At 45.3% G+C, this 27161-nt stretch overlaps 1 protein-coding gene across 1 annotated transcript in view; it reads left to right on the forward strand.

Annotated features, from left to right (window-relative positions):
• Positions 1 to 5186: 5186 nt before the first annotated feature.
• The window catches only part of CS (citrate synthase), a 33747-nt gene continuing 11772 nt past the window's right edge, over positions 5187 to 27161 (forward strand). Inside the window, exons 1-3 of the mRNA XM_083599317.1 lie at positions 5187 to 5567; positions 23893 to 23940; positions 25075 to 25182. Of these exons, the coding sequence (XP_083455443.1) occupies positions 5514 to 5567; positions 23893 to 23940; positions 25075 to 25182 (210 nt within the window). The 5' untranslated portion in view covers positions 5187 to 5513. The remainder of the gene's footprint in view (positions 5568 to 23892; positions 23941 to 25074; positions 25183 to 27161) is intronic.

A 27161-nucleotide genomic window follows, 5' to 3' on the forward strand; every position in this document is an offset into this window, starting at 1 on the left:
TGTTTCCTTTAGTTGTGCGTGGCGGCATGTGTGTACAGTGGTACCTCGGGTTACATACACTTCAGGTTACATACGCTTCAGGTTACAGACTCCGCTAACCCAGAAATAGTACCTTGGGTTAAGAACTTTGCTTCAGGATGAGAACAGAAATCGTGCGGCGGCGGTGGCAGCAGGAGGCCCCATTAGCTAAAGTGGTGCTTCAGGTTAAGAACAATTTCAGGTTAAGAACAGACCTCCGGAACGAATTGCCGGATTTTATTTTTTGCTCTATAAGACGCACCAGACCACAAGACGCACCTAGTTTTTGGAGGAGGAAAACAAGAAAAAAAATATTCTGAATCTCAGAAGCCAGAACAGCAAGAGGGATTGCTGCGCAGCAAAAGCAGAAATCCCTCTTGCTGTTCTGGCTTCTGTGATAGCTGTGCAGCCTGCATTCGCTCCATAAGATGCACACACATTTCCCCTTACTTTTTAGGAGGGAAAAAGTGAGTCTTATAGAGCAAAAAATACGGTAAGTACTTAACCCGAGGTACCACTGTATTGATAATGTAAAATGCTGGTTGAAAGATTTTTATTTAGCAGATCATTAACCTAGACTAGCTGGCTCTTTCCACTGGGCATAGGGGTTGGAGGATCAAAGCTAAAGGAAAATTAGTGGATTTTAGGTGCCCAGAGGGAGGAGATTATCCTACTGTATTGTAATGCTATCAATCAGCACAAGGAGAGGCAAGTTTGCCATGCTGCATTGTTGAAAGGGCAACAGTGGAACTTTACTCCCCTTCTGTGCTCAGTCAAGACATAAAGAAAAATCAGGCTGTGGGAAGAATTGAGGGAGAAGTTTCTGTTTCTTCTGACAGCTGCTAGCAACTATTTGGAAATCATAGAACTTGAGCCAGTATTGCCTCCAAGCTTGGGAGTGAACTTATTCTCTGGTCTAAATCTTAACCTCTGCCACAAATTCGCTGAGATGCAGATTATTATTACCATGTAATGAGCAGCGGTCCCCGAGAGGTTATGAATTGGTTTGGACCCTGGACACTGAGAAGAGTGATTACAGTGGTACCTCGGGTTACATACGCTTCAGGTTACATACTCCGCTAACCCAGAAATAGTACCTCAGGTTAAGAACTTTGCTTCAGGATGAGAACAGAAATTGTGCTCCGGTGGCAGAAGGAGGCCCCATTAGCTAAAGTGGTGCTTCAGGTTAAGAACAGCTTCAGGTTAAGAACGGACCTCTGGAACGAATTAAGTACTTAACTGTATATGTTTGTAGTAACTAGTCAAGAGTCCTAGGACTTCCGGTGTTAGGAAATGGGCAGATGAATGTGATGGAAACTTTGGTCTGCCATGCCAGCTGACTTTAGAGGCTCTGGGTGAATATGACTTTATTAGCTAAGTCCATTCTGTCCTATAATTTTACCCATGGGATAGTGAAATCCAACCAGATGCTATTTAGTCAAGGAAGTGAAGTGAAGCTGTAGTGGTAAGAAAGTTAAGCCTCATCTTTATACATTAAGCTCAATATTATTCTAATAGTCTTATGCTAATTTTTGCTGCAAAGTCTGTATTACTATAAAATGCTTGTTTCGCTTCCGTACAATTCCAATTCACGCAGGGAAGTTGCTCAGAGGTCACAGCTGAAAAAGAACTGATTCATTAACAGGTTTATGCCCAACCTTCCCAACAATGTAGAAAGGTGCACAAAGTAGCCCAAAATTACAAGTGGTGAAACTGTACAAAAAGAAAAGCAGTATACAACTGTGTAAGGTAGAAGAGTAGAGTCAAATCAGCCAATACCAAAAGCTTTATTCAAAAGCCAGGTTTTCACCTAGAAAGCCCCCTTTTTTCTTCAAATTTTTATTCTTGACCCTGTTTTCCAATTTCCTCTCGAAAGCCAATTCTCAAATAACGTAAATCTCTTTCTTCCCAAATCTGCTCCCCCATTTATTCATCAGACTAGGGCTTTACTTCAAAAACAACAGAGTAGTACTTCAAACAAAATGATCAGTATAAATTTCATTACCTATTATTTTATGGCAACAAGAGAACTAAATAGGCTGTTTAGTTTGTTTGTTATGCTTCTATGAGATACAGCCTCCTGACTTATGTTATGAATACAGCCTGTTTGTGTGTGTGTGTTGCATCCATGGATAACATGGTGAAGAAGAAAAAAACTGGTAGAAGCAAAACGTTTTTTATTTAAGATTAACTCAAATAGGGTGTCTTCCTCTACCCCTTCCCTTCCTTAGGAAATTTTAAAAAATTGAAATGTAGGTATTAGTCATCTACATAGACAAATGGACGTAACTCATGAATGACTGGAAGTCCTTGCAGGACTAATTGAAATAGCCTCTGCTGCAGTCTGGAAAGAGAATACTACTGTGACCTTTTTGCCCTGGTTCAGCATGAGGACTCTGCACTCTGGTCACACATCTGCTGCATGAGGGGGCAGCCTGGCCATGATAACAGCAGGATGTGTGCTTTGGGCTTTGCAGCTTCTGGGAGTGTGGTGTTTGAAGCAAATAGAGCAAGTGGCCTAGACAGAGTTCACTGGTCTGATGTTACTTGCCTGGCTAATGCTAGGCTTTTGTTCTGCAACATCTAATGCAGTGTCACTCTTTACCACCTGCTCTGGTTCTGCTATGTGATAGAATCCAAAATTGTGTCAGAACTAGCATGATGCTTGAGTGATGTCCCTATGCTATTAGTCTATGGGCCAGAGGTCAAAAATGGGATGATCATTACCACCTGGGGTGAATAAATGAAGTAACTTAGCCTAAAATTATCAACCATATTAACCATTTGCAGTGAGTCACCATAAAAATCCCTTAATTACGTGGAAAATTAGCCAAAAACACATAATGCAAATTTGGGCTTTAAGTTTCACAACTTTTGTCCAGTTTAGGTTAAGAGGGCTCAGCCTGACTAGGAAACATATACGTTTCTGTGGGGAAGTGTGTGTGTGTGTGTGTGTGTGTTGCAGGGAGAGCATCACTGAGTGGTATAGTCAAATAAATCTTCTAGTAGGGTTAGATACATGAGCAGCAGCAACAACTATTCGGTTATTGTATAGATTGAAAATGGTTGATGTAAAAGGATATGCAGCAAAATAAGGAACAAATAGGAAGCCATGGTGGCACGGGCAGGGAAGTCTCGAGATAGGAGATAACAAAGAAGTTGTGTATATTAAATTCTGGAAAATGCATTAAAAAAGACATCAACCCAATTTCTTTCCCCACATTCCCAACTATGACTTCTACCGTATTTTTCACCCCATAGGATGCACCGGCCCATAGGATGCACCTAGTTTTTTGGGGGGAAATAAAGAGAAAAAAAATTATTTCCCCCCCAGGTGCGGGGCTGGGGCGGGGGAAGCCCGAGCTTCCCCCGACCCCAGCCCCCAGAACAGGCTGCTAGCCGCAAGCCGTGGGAGAGCTGCGCCAAGTCGCGCAACTCTCCCACGGCTAGCGTACAGCTGCGCGAAGCCCGAAGCTTGGGGCATGCTGAGCTCAGCGCGCCCCAAGCTTCTGGGTGCCGGCAAGCTCTCCGCTAGCCGTGGGAGGGGGGGATAAAGAAAAAAAATATATTTCCCCCCCCCCCAGGCGCAATGCGCACCAACCCCTCTCGCTCTCCAGGCTTCAGCGAAAGCCTGCATTCGCCCCATAGGACGCACACACATTTCCCCTTCATTTTTGGAGGGGGAAAAGTGCGTCCTATAGGGCAAAAAATACGGTATGTCATCCAAATAAATCCTGCCATCCGTAATGACTTTCCTATCCTGTAGAATACTACAGGGACAAGAATATACAACAATGACTGGAAACCTAAAATTTGCGAATTTGTTTACAGTTATTCACAGGTGTGTTGTGCTTTTGGCAGAAATCGTGTGTATTTTTACTCAAGGGACTCGATGCAACAGGCAACCTTCCCCTGTTTAATGTCTGCTGTCAGGATGATGTTGGAGGAGCAGGTCTTTTTAAAAACAACAACAACCAGCAAAACATTCTCATTCTAATCCTACTTGCCTCTCATTTTGTCTCGATTTTATGGGTCCACAAGGAACCAGAGAAAAGCTTGGGTGGAGAAATAAAACCACCCTGCTTTCCTCTGGCACATTGGCCTTGTCCTGCTGCTCCCCTCAGAGTTTCCATATGAATCCCTAGACCGCCTTGGGATCTTCGGATGAAAGGCAGTATACAAAATTGATTGGTTGCCTGACGCAGGGCGAGCCTTACAGCTCATTTCTGCTCTGAATCAAGTCCCAATGAGTTCCACGGGATTTTGCTCTCAGGTTTTACATGGAGGTAAGTGGGGACGCAGGTAGTGCTGTGGGTTAAACCACAGAGCCTAGGACTTGCCGATCAGAAGGTCAGCGGTTCAAATCCCCGCGACGGGGTGCGTTCTCATTGCTCGGTCCCTGCTCCTGCCAACCTAGCAGTTCGAAAGCATGTCAAAGTGCAAGTAGATAAATAGGAACCGCTCCGGCGGGAAGGTAAACGGCGTTTCCGTGCACTGCTCTGGTTCGCCAGAAGCGGCTTAGTCATGTTGGCCACATGACCCGGAAGCTGTATGCCGGCTCCCTCGGCCAATAAAGCGAGATGAGCGCTGCAACCCCAGAGTCAGTCACGACTGGACCTAATGGTCAGGGGTCCCTTTAACTTTAAGCGATGCGGCGGGGGGAGGGGAGAAGTTAGGAATAAAGGTAAAGGGATCCCTGACCATTAGGTCCAGTCATGGCCGACTCGGGTTGCGGCGCTTATCTCGCTTTACTGGCCGAGGGAGCCGGCGTACAGCTTCCGGGTCATGTGCCCAGCATGACTAAGCCGCTTCTGGCAAACCAGAGCAGCGCACAGAAACGCCGTTTACCTTCCCGCCAGAGCGGTTCCTATTTATCTACTTGCACTTTGACGTGCTTTCGAACTGCAGCCGGCAGGAGGAAGTTAGGAATAAAGTTAGCCTAAAAGAAGAGCCTTCCAGGATCAGACAAATGCCTATCTAGCCCAGCCAAGCCGCCTACGAAAAGCCCACAAGACTAGCAACACCAAATACTCCCAACCCCTCAGCTGAACCCGCATTAATTTATATATGTGTGTGTGCAGACGAGACTACTTCAGACGCCGTCGCCACGCAAATCAGGCGCCTGACTCGGGCGCCTCACTCCCAGGCAGCACCACGCCCTTGCCCGCCCGCGCGCGGACAAGCCCCGCCCCTCCCACCGCGCCGCCCAATGGCGCCTCGGCGACGTTTATGTTAATAGCCTGGGGGTCCTCCGCCGGGGCGAGGCCCCCGCCCCTTCGCTGCTGACGCCGCCGCCGCGTTGTGAGGACCCTGCCGGGCGCAGCCGCTGCCGCTCCTTTCCTCAGGCGTCTGCTGCCGCTCTTCAACCTTGGTCTGGCCTGCTTCCCTTCTCTCCCCCCCGCCCACCCCCGGACTTCCCTCTTCTCCTCGAGGCGGCCGCTGGTTTTCGCCCCTTCGCCGCCGCCGCGTCAGGTTCTCGCCGCTCCTCGCTCGCCATGACCTTGTTGACTGCCAGCAGCAGGGCGGCCGCGCGCCTCTTGGGTGCCAAGGTGAGGTGAAATTCCCTTTCTCGCCTCGCTCCCCCCCCCCGCCGGCCATTTCGCCCTTCCCGGGGCCTGTGACAGGCCGCCCTTAAAGGGGCCGCGCCCTCCACGAGACTTGCCCGGAGGCCTCGCGAGGGGTGGGAGGCTGTGTAGCGCGTGTTTGGGGGGGGGGTTGCGTCCCAACTCTTGCTAAGGAGCAGCAGCTGGGATCTTCCGGATCCCTTGGGATCTGCCGTTGCAGGGGGCGGGGGGAGTTCGTCTTGCCCTGGTTCTGTGCAACTTGGATGTTCCCGCTTCGGATCCGTCGGGCTCTTAAATCTCAGGGTCGTGGGTTCGAGCCCTACGCTGGGCAAAAATAAAAATAAATTCCTGCATTGCAGGGGGTTGGGCTAGATGCCCCTAGGGGGGGACCCCCTTCCAGCTCCAAGATATGGGAATTCGTAGGGCGCGGGGTCTCGTAACGCGATTGTAGCCAAGCCAGTGGGGAGTGGGGCCTGTGCTGGGTACATCTGTGTCCTTGGGGTGGGACCGCCTTATCCACCGCTCCACTTCCACGTTTCTCTTTTCAGAGGACGTTGCGTTAGGTCTAGCCTTGTTGAAAGATGTTCTCTACTTTATTACCCCGTTAGGTTGCTGCTTCCCCTCCCGTATGAAATCTTAAAGGGAGAGGGATCTTTATTATGTCCCCCCCGGGGGGGGGGTGGGGGGTGGAGAAAGATAGAAAGACAACGAAATGGTGAACTGCGGTGGTTGGTTGGTGGGTAAGAGGTAAAAGAAGAAACTGTTGCTGTGTAATATATCCCTTTCTCCTCTCTTCCCATTAAGAGGGTTGACTTCATTTTGAGATTTCCATGATCATATGTTTTGGGAATATCAGGCCTTGGCAATTGCAGACTTGGCTTTTTCCTGTTCACGTGACCTCTGGATGGGAAACTGCTCATTCCCTCTGACAGGGGCGGTTGTATGCTCCCTCCCCCAGTCTTAAGTTTGGTATCTAGGGGAAAGGTGCAGCAGGCATATTCTGGTTCCTTTTTATAGCAGGTGGATTGAAGCAGCTAAACTGGTGCATGTTGGTGGAAATGTAGCTAAGCTAGGAAACTGTGCCTCCTTTCCCACCTCTTGTGTGATCCCCAGCCCTTATTAAACAACTTGATCACCTTTAAGCTTCTCCTAGGATGCTTAGAGGGCAAAAGGGTCAGCTGTCAAAAGGGTGAAGTTGGGATGGAGTATCCCTTAACATGAGTAATCAGCGTCATGCTGCTGGTTGCATGTATTTCGTAAAGTGGAAGAAATACTAGCAATTGTTTCATGGAAGGGAAACAATGCATGAATCTATAAATTAATGTTTGCTGCCTGGCTCACACCCCAGCATGGTGGAATGTTGGAAGGGCAAAGTAGGCCTCTAGTCTAATGTATTTGGAAAGTAGTGCAGCTTCCTAGTAAGCATTTTCTTTTGCTGCAAGATTGCAGTGATAAAGTTGTGGGATGTATTAGAGGCATCAAACGCACCATGCACACACATCCTGTAACAAGTGACATTTCTTGAAAGCAGTCTCTTTCTATTGGGCTATTTTCCAAGTGCCCATATTTCTTCGTGATCTGTGTTCTCCTTTGCTACAGTCTAATTTTCTGCCTTCTACTGAAAGTTCAATATGCTGTTTGCTGTTGTCTTGCTGAAAAGTCTGGCTGTGGCTTTTCCCCTATGATAAAGGGCCACTTGACAATTTTATTTGAACTCCAGACTCACTAAATTCCCTAACCAATCGATTGCAAATGGCTAATCCCAGAGCATTTATTTTGGGCTTATTTACCTTTTCCCCATTCCTGACTTTTGCCTGCTCTGTTGCTGTACTTTGACTAAATTTTGATGACTGAGGAAATCTGTTCTGTTTCTGTGTAGTACAGATATGCAGCAGGACAAGTAGATAGTGAAGTTAAAATTAGGACATACTTAACTTGGGTCTGAAACAAAAGCCAGATGAGCCAGACTTGTAGTGACCCGAGTAAGCTCTTCATCTCTCTGCTCCTAATCCTCTCCCAAATACCTTCCCCCTTTTCCTTTTTTGATTTTTAGCTTTTTATTTCTCTTTTAAATTTTGCTTCTTGTGGTGGTGCCTGTTCTTTCTCTTCAGGGAGTAATTGCATTTCCAGCACTCTTAATTGTATTATGTGGGTGTCTGGAGATTTCAGCTTTCTCTGTGATACTTACAATACTGGGCTAAGATTGTAGATGCTTGAGCAAGGGGGAGGGGGAGGCAAATTGTGGGTCCTACATGTATTTGTCTTGCTTACTGTGTAATTATTGGGATGTAGTATTTGGATCCGCTCAAATCTGGTGTGGTTGAGAACCACCCTGGATATGCAAGGGTCTCCAGGGATGTGTCTGGTTGCAGCTTCAACCATATACAGTATGTGCAATTAATGTTTTATGTATTTATTATTTGTTACATTCATTTCCTCCCAAAGGAACCCAGAGCAAGTATACAGATAACCTAACATAATAAAATGCTCATCTAAAAAAACACCGCAATAAAACAAAATTTGTGCCTTCTGCTGGTAAAGGTAATAAATGCTTGGCTCCAATCACTGTTCCCTGAAAGTTCAAACAGGTGTGGTTTTTTTAGTGGTGGAAAAAAATGTGTTGGGGGGCAACTGCACAGTACATTGTAGAAAGGAGCAATTAACGATTTATTTATTTATTTATTGTTACATTCATTTCCTCCCAAAGGAGCCCAGAGCAAACATACAAATAACCTAACATAATAAAATGCTCATCTAAAAAAACACTGCAATAAAACAAAATTTGTGCCTTCTGCTGGTAAAGGTAATAAAAGCTTGGCTCCAATCACTGTTCCCTGAAAATTCAAACAGGTGCTTTTTTAGTGGTGGAAAAAAGTGTGTTGGGGTGGCTGCACAGTACATTGTAGAAAGGTGTCACCCTTCCCTTGGTAACTTTCCTTTACAGTATAAGTCTCTGGTCCTATTCATACCTTTGGGAAAGCAGGTATGCACAAAATGTGCGGTGGGATTGAGGTGGGCACTTGCCTGCATTGGCAATATAAGCTCTTCATCTTTATGCTCCCAATCCACTGTTTCTTCTCCCAGCTGTGTTCCCCTGTTCCTTTTTAATTGCTGTTCTTTTTCTGCTTCTGCTTCAAACAATAATTGCCAGTAGCAGGAGAAGGGCTGCCTTATCTTAGTTCTCCATCTGCGATGCCTGTTGCAAGTATGTGACATAGCTTCAAAGAGGGGAGCCTGGTCTTTTGTATTTTCTACTCTTGTATTGCTTTATCCGAGTTGTGTAAAGGAAGTGCCAAGTTCTTGAGTGTGCTCTTTGGCTGGATATACTTAATTCAACATCAAGTCACAGCATATATGCTGATAGTGTTAGTCCTAATGATACGTATTCCATGGCCTCAAAAACATTGGGTGGGATACAACTAACTTGTTGGGGGAACCCCAGAACAGCTTTAGAAGTGCATTGGGGGGGGAGTCCCATTGCATGAGTGGACCTAATTCCTCAAACACATACCCCACTTAGTGGTACATTGAACGAATTCCACCCACTGTGTGGTTTTTAAAGAGCATGTGTCTCTTGCTTACACATGTTAGACTGTACTTGCCAATAAAATGTCACATTCAGGTTTTAATAGGTACTCTGAGCTGGGATTCTGTAATGGGGATGGCAGAACCTGTTTTCCCCCAAGGATTCTTCTGGTTTACAGGTGAAGAAAGCAAGAGCTTTAGCGGGGTGTAAGCTTGCATTAATGGAGGAAGTAAGCTCTTGTTTGCATAAGGTTTACCTAAGAGTGGTTTCCTTATCTTGTCCTGATTTGTATTTTAAGAGTGTAGGAGAAACTTTGGGTGTGCTTGGGCACAGCCAAGAGCTGTTCTTGTGCAATTAGAAGTACTGTATATAAGATTCAGAGATCCACCCAGCCTCAATCAGCCATATAGAAGTGCACCTTTCTTCTTTCGGAAAGAGATGGTGTGCTGGTTATAATCTCAGCTCTGCTACTGTTCCTGTAAACTCTTTACCAAATACTCTGCCCATCAGCAACTCAGTCCACTGCTCTTCTCTTAAAGAATGGGGTTTTGAGTTGAGAGTAGTCTGTTCAGGTGTTTGTATATGACTAACCAAAATACCGTATTTTTCGCCCTATAGGACGCACTTCTTCCCCTCCAAAAATGAAGGGGAAATGTGTGTGCGTCGGCTTCGCGCAGAGCTGCCTGCATTCTGAAGCCTGGGACGCGCTGAAGAGCACGCCCGGGCTTCGCGCACCTCTCCGCAAGCCTGGGGAGACCAGCGCGACTTCGCGCTGGGCTCCCTAGGCTTGCGGATAGCAGGCTGTTCTGGGGGCTGGGGTCGGGGGAAGCTCGGGCTTCCCCCGCGCCAGCCCCATGCCTGGGGGGGAAATATTTTTTTCCCCTTTATTCTCCCCCCCCCAAAAAAAAACCCTAGGTGCGTCCTATGGGGCGGTGCGCCCTATGGGGCGAAAAATACGGTATGCTAGGAAGGGAAAGTGTACATGAACACACTAACTAGCTCTGCATTCCAAATCCTGTTGTCCTTTGTGTGTTCTAGGGCAGCAGCCTGCACTTGGGAAACCACTTGCACTTGTTGAGTTCCCATGCATTTTGGAAAACTGGAAAAGCAGGGTTCCAGAACAAAGGGAAGCTTCCATGAGTACAGGAGCCTTCCCTGCTGCAGGCAGATGTATTGGAACACATGGAAAATGATAGACCTGGAGGATGCAAGAGCTAGGGTGTTTGTGCGTGCACTTTCATTTTAGTTAGACCCTATTACAAATGCCTGAATAAGTATAATGTGGATCTGCAACTCTTGGCAGCCTTGACTGTTTGAAAGAACCCCCTTTCTTTGTTCCTAAGTGTTATGCAGCATTTTCTCTTTTTGGGTGTTCCTTGGAGCTCTATATGTGGATATTCAGAAGGACAAACAGGTTAATGTGCAGCATAAAGTTCTTGAGGCTAGATAATGGACAGTGAGTGATCAAATAAGTTTGGGAATCACTACAGTGGTACCTCGGGTTACATATGCTTCAGGTTACATACGCTTCAGGTTACAGACTCCGCTAACCTAGAAATAGTGCTTCAGGTTAAGAACTTTGCTTCAGGATAAGAACAGAAATTGTGCTCCAGCAGCAGAAGGAGGCCCCATTAGCTAAAGTGGTGCTTCAGGTTAAGAACAGTTTCAGATTAAGAACGGACCTCCGGAACGAATTAAGTACTTAACCCAAGGTACCACTGTACAAGGAGCAGTGTTTCAGAGTGGTCTCTTTGATAGCTCAAACTCTGCAGTAGGGACAGTAAGCCTCAAAATGAAACCAGTTCCAAGTCTTCAACTTTGCTTTTGCAATCTAGCTGCAGGGGCATCAGGACAGATAACCATGACAGACATAACCTTAGTTGGAGACTAAGGATATATCCACACTGGGCCTAAGAAGGAGCCCTCAAAGAGGAAGAAGCCTGCATTGTTGTCACTGGAACTAATAGAGCCCTGATCTCCAGAGCTTTCCACATTAGTTTTAGTGGTGGTTTTTGTCTGTTTAATTCTGTAAGCTACTTTGTGTGTCCAAACACAGAAAAACAGGGTAAAAATAATAAAAGCAAACAACCCCATATCAGTAATTGATAGGATCTCTTTCAGAAAGTATGTGCATGAAAATCCATTGCATATATTTGAGTGTTTGGGCAGAAAGACAGTATATAAATATAGTTAGTACTGTAAATAAATAAGTAAGTAAATGAATTCGCATCCATGTTGTATTAACTTTAAACAAGTTAAGGTGTGTAAAAAGCACAAGATGATGCCAAAACAAACAGGTGCTTGTTGGGGTTTTATATCTTGTAGGAAACTCTCCCTGCTGATTGGCAGTGGGTCTCCTACATGCAGCAGGTCCCTCTCATAACTCCTATTCCATAGTCAGTTTCGTCCCAAGTCCCTTATGTTATAATTTGGGTCCCCTGAAGGGGCCAGCATTCCTGCTTTTGTCAAATGGACTTGAGTGATGGCGGAAGGAGAATGTGTATCTCAGTTTAATTTGGCACACCTGTAAGAGGAAAAAAAACATTTTCTAGTACTATAGGCAAGTGCTGCTTTGAGAAACCTTTGCACGGTTTGGACCTCCCAAGTCAGATGGCATGATTCACGTTTCTTCCATGGTGAGTTATCGTCCTACTGAGTTTTGCTGGCAAGCTGGCCGTTGGCTGGATTGCATCACCCAGATCCTGATAACCAGGTTAAAATGACATGGAGGTGCTTGGCTGGCCTTGCCACCTTAATTGCCCTTATTGTTGGGTGCATGCAGTCAAGCTAAACATCAAGGTCTGTTTAAAGTAGGTTGCATTCACTGAGCCATCTGACAGTGCCTCCAAATAATGCGGGAACATTATTAGGATATTCTTTATATGTAGCTTCAGTATCCACACAAGAGAACAGGCTAAATCCAGGCCAGCAGCATAGCTGTCTTCCCTAGCTGAGAGAAGAAAGCACAGAAAATGTTGTTGCAGAGGTTGGATGCGGCTCTCTCTGGGTCACAGCTTGTTCTCTAGTCTGTGCCTGAACAGATTTATATAGGAATCCCTTAATTGGCTCAGACTCCTGCTGGCAGATATAAACTGCCCTCTGCAGAAAAACAGCATTATCTTGAGTGAGGTCTTCTGATCTGCTGTCTGTATTCCCGTTGCAATGGTGGGGTGTGACAGTTTAGCTTCTGAACTTTTCCATTACCTTCCTAGTAGGGATGCATCTAAGCTGTGAGAATTCCTTCCCTTCCAGAACAAAGAACATAGACTTTCCGAAGACCCTTTTGCCTTAGCAGCTGTCTTCTGTCTGTGCATGCAGATGTATGTGCATGCCCACTCCACTTAACATACCACTGCTAAAATAATAATAATAATAATAATAATAATAATAATAATAATAATAATTTATTATTTATACCCCGCCCATCTGGCTGGGCCTCCCCAGCCACTCTGGGCAGCTTCCATAAAAACCAAAAATACAGTAAAATATCACACGTTAAAAACTTCCCTGAACAGGGCTGCCTTAAGATGTCTTCTGAATGTCAGGTAGTTGTTTATCGCTTTGACATCTCCTGGAAGGGCGTTCCACAGGGCGGGCGCCACTACCGAGAAGGCCCTCTGCCTGGTTCCCTGTAGCTTTGCTTCTCGCAATGAGGGAACCGCCAGAAGGCCCTCGGCGCTGGACCTCAGCGTCCGGGCAGAACGATGGGGGTGGAGACGCTCCTTCAGGTATACTGGACCGAGGCCGTTTAGGGCTTTAAAGGTCAGCACCAACACTTTGAATTGTGCTCGGAAACGTACTGGGAGCCAATGTAGGTCTTTCAAGACCGGTGTTATATGGTCTCGGCGGCCGCTCCCAGTCACCAGTCTAGCTGACGCATTCTGGATTAGTTGTAGTTTCCGAGTCACCTTCAAAGGTAGCCCCACGTAGAGCGCATTGCAGTAGTCCAAGCGGGAGATAACCAGAGCATGCACCACTCTGGCGAGACAGTCCGCAAGCAGATAGGGTCTCAGCCTATGTACCAGATGGAGCTGGTAAACAGCTGCCCTGGACACAGATTTGACCTGTGCCTCCAATGCTTTTGAGGAGCCAAACTTGTGGCTGGGCAACCTTTCCTTCTCAGTTATAGGTGGGAAATTGCTTTTATATCACAGCAAAAGCACATAATACACTTCAGGCTGTTCAGCTGTGATATGTCCATTGGTCGTGGAATCTATATGTAATTTGTTTTCTTGGTTTTAAAGAACATGTATGCAAAAACTCCCTCGTTCTCCTTGCTTCATAGGGACCGTTTTCAAAACTTTAGAAAGCTCAGCCTAAAACAAGACACAGGAAAAGGACAGTTTCCAGGGTCTATGGGGGGGACCCAGTTTTTTGTCCAGAGTTCTAGTTCTATCTTGATGTTTCTACTGTATTCCCATTCTGTTCTTTTAAGTGTTCTTCCTTTTATTGCTTTAGCATACCAGTCAACGGCAAGCGATGCTCTCTCTAAAGGTATAGCAAACATTTTGATCAAATTAGACCGGCCTTCCTCAACAAGTACCCTATGGAGTACAAATTCTGATCAACTCCAGCCAACATGGCAGATGGCCAAGAGATTATGGGAGTTGTAGTCCAAAACATCTGGAGGGAACTAGGTAGGGGAAATCTGAACTAGACCATTAAAATAAAACAGGTTATTTAATTTATAATATTTATGTCTTGCTTGTCCATTAATAATCCTGAAATGGTTAGGTTTAGTATTGTCATTATTATGTAATAACACAGTTGAGTGCAGGGTTTCTGTTTCCTCGGTGTAAAAACATGTCCCAAGGAAAAAGGCTCCTGTGCTGGCAGTAGTAAAGCATAACCACTTGTCAGTAGTAACCTTATCAAACCCTAGTGTGTTCAACCTAACTGGGATAGCTCAGTCGGTAGAGCATGATAATCTTAATCTCTGGGTTGTGGATTTAAGCCCCATGTTGGGCAAATGATTCCTGCATTGCATAGGGTTGAACTAGATGACCCTCTTGGTCCCTTCCAACTCCATAATTCTATGATTCTACACGAGTAGTTTATTAGTAAATCCTCTGACCCAGCAACTCCATATGCTTCCAGTGGAATGTTTGCTGAAGCTCTAGAAGACAGCCTGTGAAAGCACATGGGGCTCATTATCTTTGCTTCTCTACCCTCTTGCTCATTCTTTTCTTAGGATGCTTTAAAAAGTAAAATAAACCCGTTTCATATATTACATCTGGAAAGCGACTGCAGTTTCTGAAGTTCAAGGTGAGCAGGTTTTGTCCATGACTTTGCAAAATTTCCTCACAACTGCAATAAATATTCCACAGTACAGTACTTGAAAAGAGGTAGTGAAGGCATTCAAAATTGGAATAAGAAAGATTTCAGTTTTCTGAAAAAAATATTGGTCTCTTATGAAGGCAGAGATTATTTAGGACCTAAGGCTCTTCCTTTGCTTTCTGTTTACGGACTTCCCTTCTTCTGAGTCAGAGCTTTCATGACCCTCATTTCTAAAGCACCAGATGCTTTAGATATTTAGGAAAGAATAGGTCTATTTATTTATTTTTAATACAATGCAATCTTGCTTGAGGCTTTCTTGTTTTCTTTCATTTGTAGAACAAAAAAATAAATAAAAATGGCTGCAGTCTTGCTTTTAAGAGTACTCTAGATTTCCCTAGGCATAATTTCCTGCTCTGGAAGCTGTAATGGTCATTTGTTCTTAAATTGGTTTACCAAGACATGGTGACTAACACTGGTTTCTTAGTTTTCCCTAGAGACAGCTTACTCCTTTTGTACCTATCCTGCAGGTGTTACCCAAATAATGCAAACACCTAGAAGGGAGAACTTCAACTGAAATTAAGCAAAGATTCACTGGTGTCAAACTTCAGAAGCTCAACACACTTCCACAGTAATCAATCCATAAATCAAATAGTAATATCCAGCACTATAAATAAATCATATCCTGCACTATAAACACATTGAGCATTTAACCACTTGGGTGACTCCGAGAAATTGGAGTCTTTTATCTGCCACCTTCCCTCCCAATTCTTGAGTGTGGTGGTTTTCGGTATGCATAGTATTTGTTTTCGTTTTTGAGAGGTATATCACATTGAGAAAGGAACTTGCCTGTGGAGGAGTTTCATGTACAGGGTGGGGAATGGGATCTTGGACTCCTGCATCAATCAAAAGGCAACATTCTGTCCTGAGTACTTGGTTCTACTGAGAACAGTGGGAAGAAAGTCTGATATACAGTGGTACCTCGGCTTACAGACGCTTCAGGTTATAGACTCCACTAACCCAAAAATAGTACCTCGGGTTAAGAACTTTGCTTCATGATGAGAATAGAAATCACGCGGCGGCAGCAGGAGGCCCCATAAGTTATCTCAGGTTAAGAACAGTTTCAGGTTAAGAACGGACCTCCAGAACAAATTAAGTTCTTAACTCAAGGTACCACTGTACTGGTTGTTGGGGGCGAGGAAGCTTCCCCATGCTTTGAAGAGAGAAGGCCCTTCCCCAGCAGGGCAGGGCATCTAGGACCTGAGTCTGCTTTATGCCTTCTCTTGCAACTTAAATTTTAGGCTTCCTCAGTCAAGGAAAAGGGGAAAAAATGGGGAGAGCAAAATAGGATAGGGTTTTTGAGGTTGGTTTGGGGTTTGTTTGTTTGTTTGTTTGTTTGTTTGTTTGTTTTTTGGCATACTTTATCCTTGAATTCAGCAATGTCAGCTCCTGCTGGTATACTAAAAGAGAGAGAACATGCACAAGAGCTGGAAACCACACAATGGAAAAAACAAAGATAAGTCTTATTAATAAAAATAATCAGATGGCAACTGTAGTACCTTACTAACATAATACAGTTGGCTTGCACAATGGCTTTCAGATGATTCATGAAAATTAATCCCTAGCCAAAGACTGCAGCCCCAAGTTGGACAAAGGAAAGTGGAGCCACAGAAGAGGCAGAGAGCTAGCAAAGAAATATCATAATGCAGTTAAGATGACACCTTGTGGTACAAACAATTCTCCTTTTGGTGGACTTCTTGTAATATACGCAGTCCTTCCATGTAGAGATATCAGACTTGTCTGTGCGATGCTGTCAGGTGGATACTAACGTGGGCACGTCACTATATTGTGTGGTTTTCCTGAACTTCAGAAATGTCTTATTCTGATGATAGCTGGAGTGTCTGCTTTTTCACCATCACCCCTTTGAAATGTGTATTTACCAGAGTTCTCATGGATTTATAAGTTCTCCAGAGACTTGAGTACTTTTCCAGCTCTCCATTTGCACTTTGACTAGATGTTTCTTTCCTAGGCAAACAATAGCTTGTGAAAGAAACTCATTCCTTATTCTCGGATTGCTTATCCTCAGAATTCAGCAGTGTTTACCAGAGCATTTCTGACTGAGTGCATACAGCAATGTATATCTAGCCTCTCCTGGTGCAACTCAACACAGACTATAACTCTTCAGTTAGTGGCTGGGGCAGTCCAGTCAGATGGGTGTGGTACAAATAATAAATTATTATTATTAACTTTGTGAGAGAGGTTACAAATATGGCAGGCTCCTTGGCTCACTCTAAAGTCTGACAGGATCATGTCACATTTATTATATTAGTTTTGTATTCTGTATTTTGTTAACTGGTGGCTGACAGGCAAGTGCACTCATGATTTGAATAGAACCATGATCCTGCAGACAGTGTTAGAAACTGGGATAGACAAGCTAGGAGCCAAATGGCTTCTGGGACCTGGGTTGTGGGCGCCAAAACAGAATGTATAGTTGCCACTGGGGGGTCAGCAACACTTTTTATTTCTTACTTTGACAAGCATAATATGCAATTCACATAAGTGACACATTGTTAATATCACATTTTTAGCAGAAATGGTTAATACCTCAGGTTAAGTACTTAATTCGTTCCGGAGGTCCGTACTTAACCTGAAACTGTTCTTAACCTGAAGCACCACTTTAGTTAATGGGGCCTCCTGCTGCTGCCACACCGCCGGAGCACAATTTCTGTTCTCATCCTGAAGCAAAGTTCTTAACCCGAGGTACTATTTCTGGGTTAGCGGAGTGTGTAACCTGAAGCATGTGTAACCTGAAGCGTATGTAACCTGAGGTACCACTGTACATGTTTAATTTGGTGTTGACAATAAACATATTGGTACCATACTTCAGTTTTCAGAACGCTTTACTTTTTATTATTAAACTCATTAACATATTGTCTATCCTTAACATATACTTCAAGTATTCAAAGCACATACATTTCAGTAATCCTTGAGTGTCAGCCAGGTGCAAAAAATGGCATCCAGACTTTTTGAGGTGCTTGCAAATGGAGAATCTTTAAGCACAAAATGTGCTCGGCGCCCTGCTAATTTCAAACCCTGCCTGCAGATGTTGGATTCCAGCTCTTATCAGTCCCATCTAGCATGGCCAGTGGTCAAAGCAACATCTGGAGGGCCAGTGATCCCTGATCTACTGCAGGCATGTACTATAAAATATTTTCATCTATCAAATTTTGTAATGGGTAGTTCTGCCACTCTCTCAAGCTTATTGTGCAATGGATCTGTGTTGTTCTCCTAGAAACAACTTGTTGCAAAATCCGAGTCCGACAGTCATTAGAGACACTGTATATGTTGTGGCAGAAAAGCAGTGGCAATTCTTATGTGCCACGTTGTCAGCTATTTAAATACCTGGTGGGTTGTTGTTTTTAAGCCCAAATGCCTATAGTTTTAGACTCATACAAATGTGCATTACACTCAGAAGACTTTGGTATAATAGATTTTAAAAAATTAAAACCCCTATTAAATATCAGGTTTGTGTTTTTATTTAAAGCAGCTAAAGCCACAGTGATTGAAGTTGGTTGTAAGAAAAGATGCTGCTTTATTGTTCCCAGAAGTTTATTAGACAGGCTTCTTGATCCGTCAGGAACGCAGTGAGCTCCAAAGGCTTATGATATCGTCAAAGTGTCCTGTTCTTTTCTCTCTCACACATACACAGAAAATCAGCACTGTCAGATTTAGCGGCGTTTCTTTATCTTGCAAAAGCAAAATGTTGCCTGCAGATTACAATAACCCACTTCCTTGCCAGCCCACTTGCCTAGGTACCTACGTTAACCACATGTGTTTCAGAATATGAGACACAGCTTCTACTTTCCCAGGTTCGTGGCTATTTGCAAGCCTGCTCCTGTTAAAGGGGAGCGGGTGTAGCTAAGGTTAAAAACTTCACAAACTAATTTGAAACATTATAGACAACAGACTAGAGAATCCAAGTGTACGAGTTGTATAGCAAAATACAGGTTTATAAGATTCCCATTGCGAACTCCCATTAGAGCGCTCTTGCATTCTTCACAGGACATGAATTTCTCTCTTGTTGAGGAACAACTGTGACTGTTTGCAGTCCTCTTAATCCCTGAAATAGCAGGGTTCGGCCTCCCTGTAAATGTTGCAGGAAATTACCATCTTCAGCTTGTCTTATGTGAAATTTTTTTTTCCTCCTTCTCAGCCTCCTCCTAATCAAGAGTTGTCCCAAGATAGTTCTCTAGGTCCAGAGTGGAGAAGGGATGTTTGTTGCTTAGATACGGCTCTGGGAACCACACCATCCTGCTGTTTACTTTTAATAGTGACCAAGCTTTTGCTGATTTGCTCTGGAGGGTAAAGCTGTTGCAAGTTAAAGCTTTCAGTGTGCTGATTTTTGGCAGTAGCCTGGATCCTGAATGTCGCTCCAAAGGAACATAGTGTTGCCGGAAGCTGCTGCCTTTGTTTATCCTGGATTATGTAGGGTGACTTTGGAAGAACTGTGGTGACGCTGCTTGGTGGAGCTGTGGTAGCGCTCCTTCTGTTCCACGAGGCTTTATGTGCCAGGTCTGTGTTCAATGGGCCTGGCCACAAGCAGCCTCTGCGGTGGAGTACCTGTCATCAGTCGCAGAGGAGCGCATGTTGAGCCAAGGAACTCGGTTGCTCCTGCGTGGCCTGTCCTGGAAGATAGGCAGGCAGGTATGCGCTGCTCAGAAAGCATTAAAAGCATAGAAGAGGTAAGCCGGGAGCCAAAAAAGGAGTTCAAAGGATGCTCAGAGGACACTTTCACAAGTGAAGAGCAAGTCAGCTGGGGGTTGGGAAAGTCTTGTCAGTAGTGCCCAGGGGACCGTTCATTGGAAACTGGCAGCTTGCAACTTGGCTAAATTCCTAGACTACATTGCTTTATTTTTCCTACTCAGTAGTGGGCTCCGAACATAGAAAGCTTCCTTATATAGAGTCACACCATTGGTTTGTCTAGTTCAGTATTGTCCACGCTGACTGTCAGTGGCTCTCCATGGTTTTGGGCAGGAGTCTTTTCCCAGCCCTAACTGGAAATAGCAGGGATTGAAACTGAGACCTTCTGCTTGCAGAACATGTGCTCTGCCGCTGAGCAATAGTCCTTTCCCATAGAGTCCTATGCCATAGTGCCATAGAGTCCTGACCAACAAAGTCAGGAGGTGCGATCGGTTTTACAGATGTAGGATGCGTGTGTGTGGACTTTTGGTGTTCTGTGTTGCCCCAAAAGCAAATCTAGAAATACACACACACACACGCAAAAGGCACTTAATGCAATATTCTCCAGGCCAAAGGCTTTCTGTCAAATTGGCAGTGCTGCCAGTTATTAAATGTACTTTCAGTATTGCTGCGGCTCTGGTTCCATGCTTATGTGCATTGAACTGATGCCACCGGACCTGATTGATAAGCTAATTGGTTTTAAGAAACCTTCATCTTGATGTAGTCTTAGAGTCTTGCTGAGTCTTCCTGATTTCTCTCTGAAAACACTTTTCCTGTCAGCAGAATGTGCTCAGCTGAGGCATAGGTTGCCCAAGTTCCGATACAGAAAGCGCTCTCAGAAATCCCTTTGCTTGTGTCCTGTCAGTGTCTGATAGGACCTGTCCCTTGGCTTTTGGCTGCCTCTCAAATTTGCTGGAATTTGTTTATTCCAAATACTTCATGACAGAGGGACAAAAGAATCATCAGTGGTCTGGACTGTTTGTTTTACTATACAGTAGAAAGCTTCCTGTCTGGCTGTAATCATATGAGGATGGTGGGGTTAGTTTTTTTTAGTGTAAGGCTTCTGTGAGAAGGGGAAAAAAGGAAGTCCAAGGTCTCCTTCTTTGCCAGCTCTCTTTCTTCTGCTTCCTGTCAGCCATATTCCATGAACCCCCACCCCTCCTTCCTCTCTGCTACGGGGACTGGTTTGCAATGAAGACAAGAGTCCTCAACCTAGAGCTTCAGATCTGATCCATTGAGATGGTACACTCCAGATGGGAGTGTAACGTCCATCATCCCTGACCAATGGTCATGCTGTCTGGGGCTGATGGGAGTTGTAGTCCAGCATCATCTGGAGGGCACCATGTTATCCCTGCATTAGGTCGAAAGGATGTTTGCATAATTTACCTAATTCTACTCCCCACCCTCTAAAGAGGGTTTTTGCCAAATTCTAGCTTCTGGCATGTTGTAAACCTAGCAGGTGGCACTGTGAGTTAAACCACAGAGCCTAGGACTTGCTGATCAGAAGGTCGGCGGTTCGAATCCCCTGCAACGGGGTGAGCTCCTGTTGCTTGGTCCCTGCTCCTGCCAACCTAGCAGTTCGAAAGCACGTCAAAGTGCAAGTAGATAAATAGGTACCACTCCGGTGGGAAGGTAAATGGTGTTTCTGTGTACTGCTCTGGTTCTCCAGAAGCGGCTTAGTCATGCTGGCCACATGACCCGCTGTACGCCGGCTCCCTCGGCCAATAAAGCAAGATGAGTGCCGCAACCCCAGGGTCGGCCATGACTGGACCTAATGGTCAGGGGTCCCTTTACCTTTTTTAATCTAGCCCTAGCAGTTTAAAGGGGGCCTGTCCATGCACATGTGGAAATCTCCTTCCCAGGCTTTGTCCGTAGTAGCATGCACCTTTCCCTTAGGTGCCCCATCAGTTAGGTTGGTGTTCTGGGTATTGGAACACTTTATCCCAAGTTTTACAGGCCACCTGGGGGAAAGCTGAGTGCAAGAAAATAGAAGCATTCCTTCTTGCAAAGGCAAACTGTACTGAGACAGCTCCTGTGTGTGTTCTGTCACTTGAGATGTGTTAAGTCAGCTGTTAGCTATATCATATGCTTACCTTGCAGTTAGTTTCTCTTGCTGTTCCACTGCTGAGTGCCACTTGCAGCCATTGCTTCCTATATCATTGCTTGTTTCTCTGCATCTTCTGTTATTGTAGGAGATGGGGCTGCAAGAATGGGAAGGGGGAAATGGCTTGTGACTGGAGGGGGTGCCTTTGCTCATCTAAAGCTTTTCTCCTAAGATTTGACGTAAATGGCAAGCAAAAGTATTGATATTTCTTTTCACGTTGGTGACATACAAAATATTCTAAATCACTTAAAAAAGAGAGTAACTGAACATGACAAAAGCAATGCAACAGCAGTACAACAGAAAAGCAGACGTGTTCCTCAGGGACCTTGGAGAGCGTTTTCAAAAGCAGGCATTGCATGCTGGCGTAAAGAACGTCAACTCAAGGGAGGGAGTTCCACAGGGTGGTTGCCACAACAGAAACAGACCTGCTTTGAGGAAAGATCTTACTCTGCATGCTCTTCATGCTTTCCAAAGGAAAAGGTTTGCAGAGCAATGCTTTCTCAGATGATCTCAACCAGTGGGAAGGCGCAGTATGGTACTCCTTGTGCAGGGAACTGCTTCTTGATTTCCTCTGCCCGCCCCCACCCCCAGCATGCAGTTTCCTTATCTTCAGTTATTTGTGTTTGGTAGCTTTTGAGAAGCTGAGATTGGAAGGTGCTCCCCTTGGGTAATGCATACCTGGGATCCAAGTGCTTATGAAGTTTAAGTGTGTTGGGCCAAAAACGTGGACTATAGTTGGGGGTGTGTCCTTGTTTATGTTGTTCATATATGCAACCTTCTGCACTACTGCTTATAACTGGGGTTGTTCGCAAGAAGAAGAAGAAGAGTTTTGGATTTGATATCCCGCTTTATCACTACCCTAAGGAGTCTCAAAGCGGCTCACATTCTCCTTTCCCTTCCTCCCCCACAACAAACACTCTGTGAGGTGAGTGAGGCTGAGAGACTTCAGAGAAGTGTGACTAGCCCAAGGTCACCCAGCAGCTGCATGTGGAGGAGCGGAGACGCGAACCCGGTTCCCCAGATTACGAGTCTACCGCTCTTAACCACTACACCACACTGGCTCTCAAGGGAGGCTTAATCTTAAAAATTGAAAGATTATGATTGGGGCTGTGCATACTTTAAAATAATAAACCCTAGAAAAAAAATCTGAATACAGTACTATAATGACCAAAATTATGCAGGGGTGGGAAGCTGAATTTGGCTGCCTGTATAACAGATACAGATTCAACCAACTTGCACCCATCTCTTTTGTATGCGTAATGTTATTTCTGTGCCTGCATAGTGCCACAGAACACAACTTTTGATATGGCTTGTGACCTGTGAGCAATTTTGGGGTAAGGGTGTTGGTGAACATTTCCAAGGGTTAACATTTAACTCTTTTTAGTCGAAGTTCTGCTGTTGAATGATGAAATTAGTGAAGAATCTCTCAGTGTTAGTCCTTTTGGGCAATATTATTATAACCCACGTGGTGGTCTGTTAAATGCAGACAATGCTTATGTCTAACACTGTCTGTCTCAACCCTTTGGCTCTGTAATTCTCATCTTAGCACATATTAACAGGTTGGAAACTCAGCAGCTTGCAGGTATCCAATGCTGCTAAACCAGCAAGATTTCCGGACTGTGAAACTGTAGCACACTTTTGCTTACCCTCCCTGGTGTACATGACTCACGATGAGCACTTGCTGAATGGAGTCCTGACCAAAACTCTTAGGCAGCTGGTGCCAGGCATCCTACGTTTTCAGGATACAAAAAAACAGTAGAAATTGCACAAAGTGGAAACTGTAGGAATGGGGACATAATGTGTGTGGGAGAGGAGGGGGCGGGGAGAATACAATTAATGCAACAAAGAAAGTAGAGCCTAGTGTTTGAAATTTCAGTATTGCTTCGCGATAAGACTCCTGCCTTGGTTTTAGCATTATCACTCAGCAGAAGTATAGAAAACTTGATTCCTGAACCTAACAACAACAACAAAAAACTATCTAAAACACATTTGGTTGATTCTCTGCAAAGAATGCACTTCTGTATTGGTGGTAGGAGCTATAAGGAAACTCCCAAGTATTTCAAAATGTTCTTCCCATGTGCTATGGTGAAAATACTGATCTATGATGGCAGACTTCACTTGTGTGATGTTGTCAAGCAGAGGCACCAAGTTGAGCAGAAGAGTGGAAGGGAGCCGATGACACACACATGACATAGGCGTGATGCAGGGACTCAGGGAGGAGCCAGGGGGTGGAGCCGAACGTGGTGGCAGCATGGCTTCAATGATTGACAGCTCCTCCTCTCTGGCACTCAGCATCATCCTTCTCCTTCTCCTGCCACCACCAGCCAGGAGCTGCTTCCCCTCATCCTTCCCGTCCGTGGCAGCAGCAGCAGGCGGAGCTACCAGCCACAGAAGCCACTCCACTCTCAGGCTCCTCCATCCCCTGGTTGTTCTCAAATATTTTATCGGGGGACACGAAGGGACCTGGGCCCCTTAGAGTTGGCGCCTATGTTGTCAAGAGAGTCACTTTATAATCAAGGGACTGAGGTGTATTTGCAAGTCAGGTGTTAAATGGGAGTGAAAGGCCATGGGGGGGGGGGATCTGCTTGAGATGCATGTGAGGTTATTGGTGGTCTGCCCACTTGTAAAGAAAGTGCATTCAGTTGCTGTCTCTTTCTCCCTTGCAGAACTCATCATGTATCATTTTTGCTGCCAGACATGCCAGTGCTTCTACGGTAAGCAGTTCTTTTTCATTGCTTGTGGGTTATTCGGGGGAGATGAGTTTGGGTGCTCTGGACCCTGGCTACATCCTGGACTACTGGGAACCTCAGGTGAAGAGAGTGCTACTGTGCTCAGGTCCCACTTACAAATTTCCCATTGGTATCTCATTGGCCGGGGACGCGGGTGGCACTGTGGGTTAAACCACAGAGCCTAGGGCTTGCCGATCAGAAGGTCGACGGTTCGAATCCCCGCGACGGGGTGAGCTCCCGTTGCTCGGTCCCTTCTTCTGCCAACCTAGCAGTTCGAAAGCATGTCAAAGTGCAAGTAGATAAATAGGTACCGCTCCAGTGGGAAGGTAAACGGTGTTTCCGTGCGCTGCTCTGGTTCGCCAGAAGCGGCTTAGTCATGCTGGCCACATGACCCGGAAGCTGTATGCCGGCTCCCTCAGCCAATAAAGTGAGATGAACGCTGCAACCCCAGAGTTGGTCACGACTGGACCTAATGGTCAGGGGTCCCTTTACCTTTACCTTATCTCATTGGCCATTGTGAGAACAGGATTCTGGTCTAGTTGGACCTTTGACCTGATCCAGCAGAACTTGCCCTATGTTCTAGTGCAGGGGTCGGCAAAGTTTTTGTGGCTTGGGGTGGTTCACAGTCCCGCAGACGCCGCGGTGGGCCGGAGTGTGCATGCATGCGCAAACGCTATTTCTGGCACTCCTTCTGGTGCTGAGGAGGCGGGCGCCTCTTCCCATTGGCTGCAGGAGCTTCCTGCAGCCGATGGGAAGCCGGCCATCGTCGCGGAAGGCGGTCCCTGCTCCTCTCCACACCTGTTTAGCACAGTGCATGGGAGCCAACTGAGCGGGCGGCAGGGGTCCATGGGCCGGTTAAATGACCCCCATGGGCTGCTTGTGGCCCATGGGCCTTAGGTTGCCGACCCCTGTTCTAGTGTTTGCCCCAGAAAAATGTCCATAAAGCATACTGCCTGGCTAGTGACTCACTTTGTCATTTGTACTTGAGAGAATGCAATCTGTGCTGGATTTATTAATTCTCACCCACTCTTTATTCTACCCCATGTCTCTTGCAGTACTAGGTTACTGGCATTTTCTTAACTTTGTATGTAAGATCTGGCTGCACTTTTTTGTTTCCAGAACCTGAAAGATGTTCTTGCAAACATGATACCTAAGGAGCAATCAAGACTTAAAAGCTTCAGGCAACAATATGGCAGCACAGTCATTGGTCAGATCACTGTGGATATGGTAAGTTCTTCCGGTGTCATCATTGTAGTAGAATATCCGAGTCATTGTATCCTGCAGGAAATTCCATCTCTACCTGCAGGCTGCTACCAGTCTAAAGGAGTGAGTTGCAAAGAAGCCCCCGTGCTGTGCTACTTTTAGGCATTTTGTCCCCTGGTAAAATGTCTGGAGTAGGGACTGGGCAATATCTGGTTTTCAATATCACCAGCTAAACATTGTGATATACTGATATATCACGATGTCTGGAATAAGGATGGAGCTTTGTAGAGGCATTGGCTGGCTTCACGGTTTCCCCCGCATCGTGATTTTTGCATAGTGCATGCACAAACACCATGATTCACGATATATTGCCAGGTCAAAAATTATGAGGCTGATATGATACAGACTTCAAACCAGTGGTGGATGATATATCAATATATTGCCCAGTCCTAACCTGGAGAGAGGTGGTGAAGCGTGGCCTGGAAAGTTTCACAGATGATGTCTTGTGACTTCTTTAGTCAAGCCAATAACGTGGGGTAGGATTCAACTAGGTTGCTGTGTGCACAGAGCAGAGGTCTGCTTCTGCAACAGGATTTCAACCCCACCTTCTCCCTGTGCCCTCTAAATCTGCTCTGGATGGCTAGGGGAACCCCTCAGTACAGCTTTAGGGGGTGCACAGGGAAGAGGGGGGGAGAGTCAAGTTGCATGAGTGGGCCCCATTGTGTGCACGTGTACCTCACTTAGCACAACATTGAATTCCACGCATGAGACTTAGGGCATGGCAAAGCATCAGCAGGGCTTGAGGATACTAGTGACACTAGAGCACTTTTTAAAAGAGGAGGAGGAGAGGAGGAAGAACAGTCGGTGAATAAAGGGATATGGGTCAAAGACAAGATGCATGTTCTGGCGACAGCTCCAGAATAAGCTCTTGGCATCTCAAGCTAAAGGCTGTCAAGAAGCAGAACTAGAAATGACCTCTGCCTGGGACCTTGAAGAATGCTGTCAGTTTGAGTAGATAGTACGTGGTTTAAATAAAGGAATGGTCTACTTCAGGCATGTCCATTTCAGGGGCCCCCGGTCAGAATCCTAAAAAAACCTCAACAACTTCAATCCTAAAAAAAAGCTCAACAACTTTGTTTGGCCCTCATGGCCCTTCACTTCATCAAATCTGGCCCTTTTTGAAAAAAGTTTGGATACAACTGGTCTACTTCATTTCTCAAGTAGCCATGTTTTTATTATGGAAGCAATTGAATATTTGTTGTTGAGCTCCTGTGTTAGCCTTCTGAGTTTGAAGTGAGGCATAGTGCGCATGGAGCCTCCTAGTGCAGTGGTCCAAATTGTGAATACACGTACTCACTGCAAAAAAGGGGGGGCACTTACTGTAACAACTTCATGGTGAGTAGCGGCACCTATTCTATTAAAAAATCACTGGAAGCAAGGGTTGACAACTCTGGCTCAAAGCTGTGGTACCTCCTAGATCAGAGCTTTTCAAACTTTGCATGTTGGTGACACACTTTTTAGACGTGCATCATTTCGTGACAGTTACTCAGTTTTACTAGCAAACTGGAGGTTAAACAAACGTATTATAAGAGATAACGGACACCTATTGTGCGACACACTGCAGCCAACACACTAACTTGTTGCGACACACAGTTTGGAAAGCTCTGTCCTAGATGATGCAGCCCTTGTGAACAAGTCTGGAGGGCTTCATTCCTATCCCCTTGCAAGGTAGCTGACATAAAAGTAACATTTCGTTAAGAGAAAATGCCACAGAGAGACCAACTGCTGTTAAAGCAATGAGGTCACATTACTAGTTCATTGTTTGCAGTACCAAGGCTTTCTCTAGTGTTCTCTAGATGCCAAATCTGCTTCTTGATTATACTAGTCTCTAAGCAGTGCTGATTAGTATCTCCTGCTTTGTTTCTGAATCTGAAGTTCATTTAATTAATTGTTTGCGAAGTGGTGCCTCCTCCAGCTTTGGTGCACCAGTAGCAAGGTTTTCT

This window comes from Podarcis filfolensis (assembly GCF_964270895.1).
Source record: "Podarcis filfolensis genome assembly, chromosome: 2".
NCBI lineage: Eukaryota > Metazoa > Chordata > Lepidosauria > Squamata > Lacertidae > Podarcis > Podarcis filfolensis.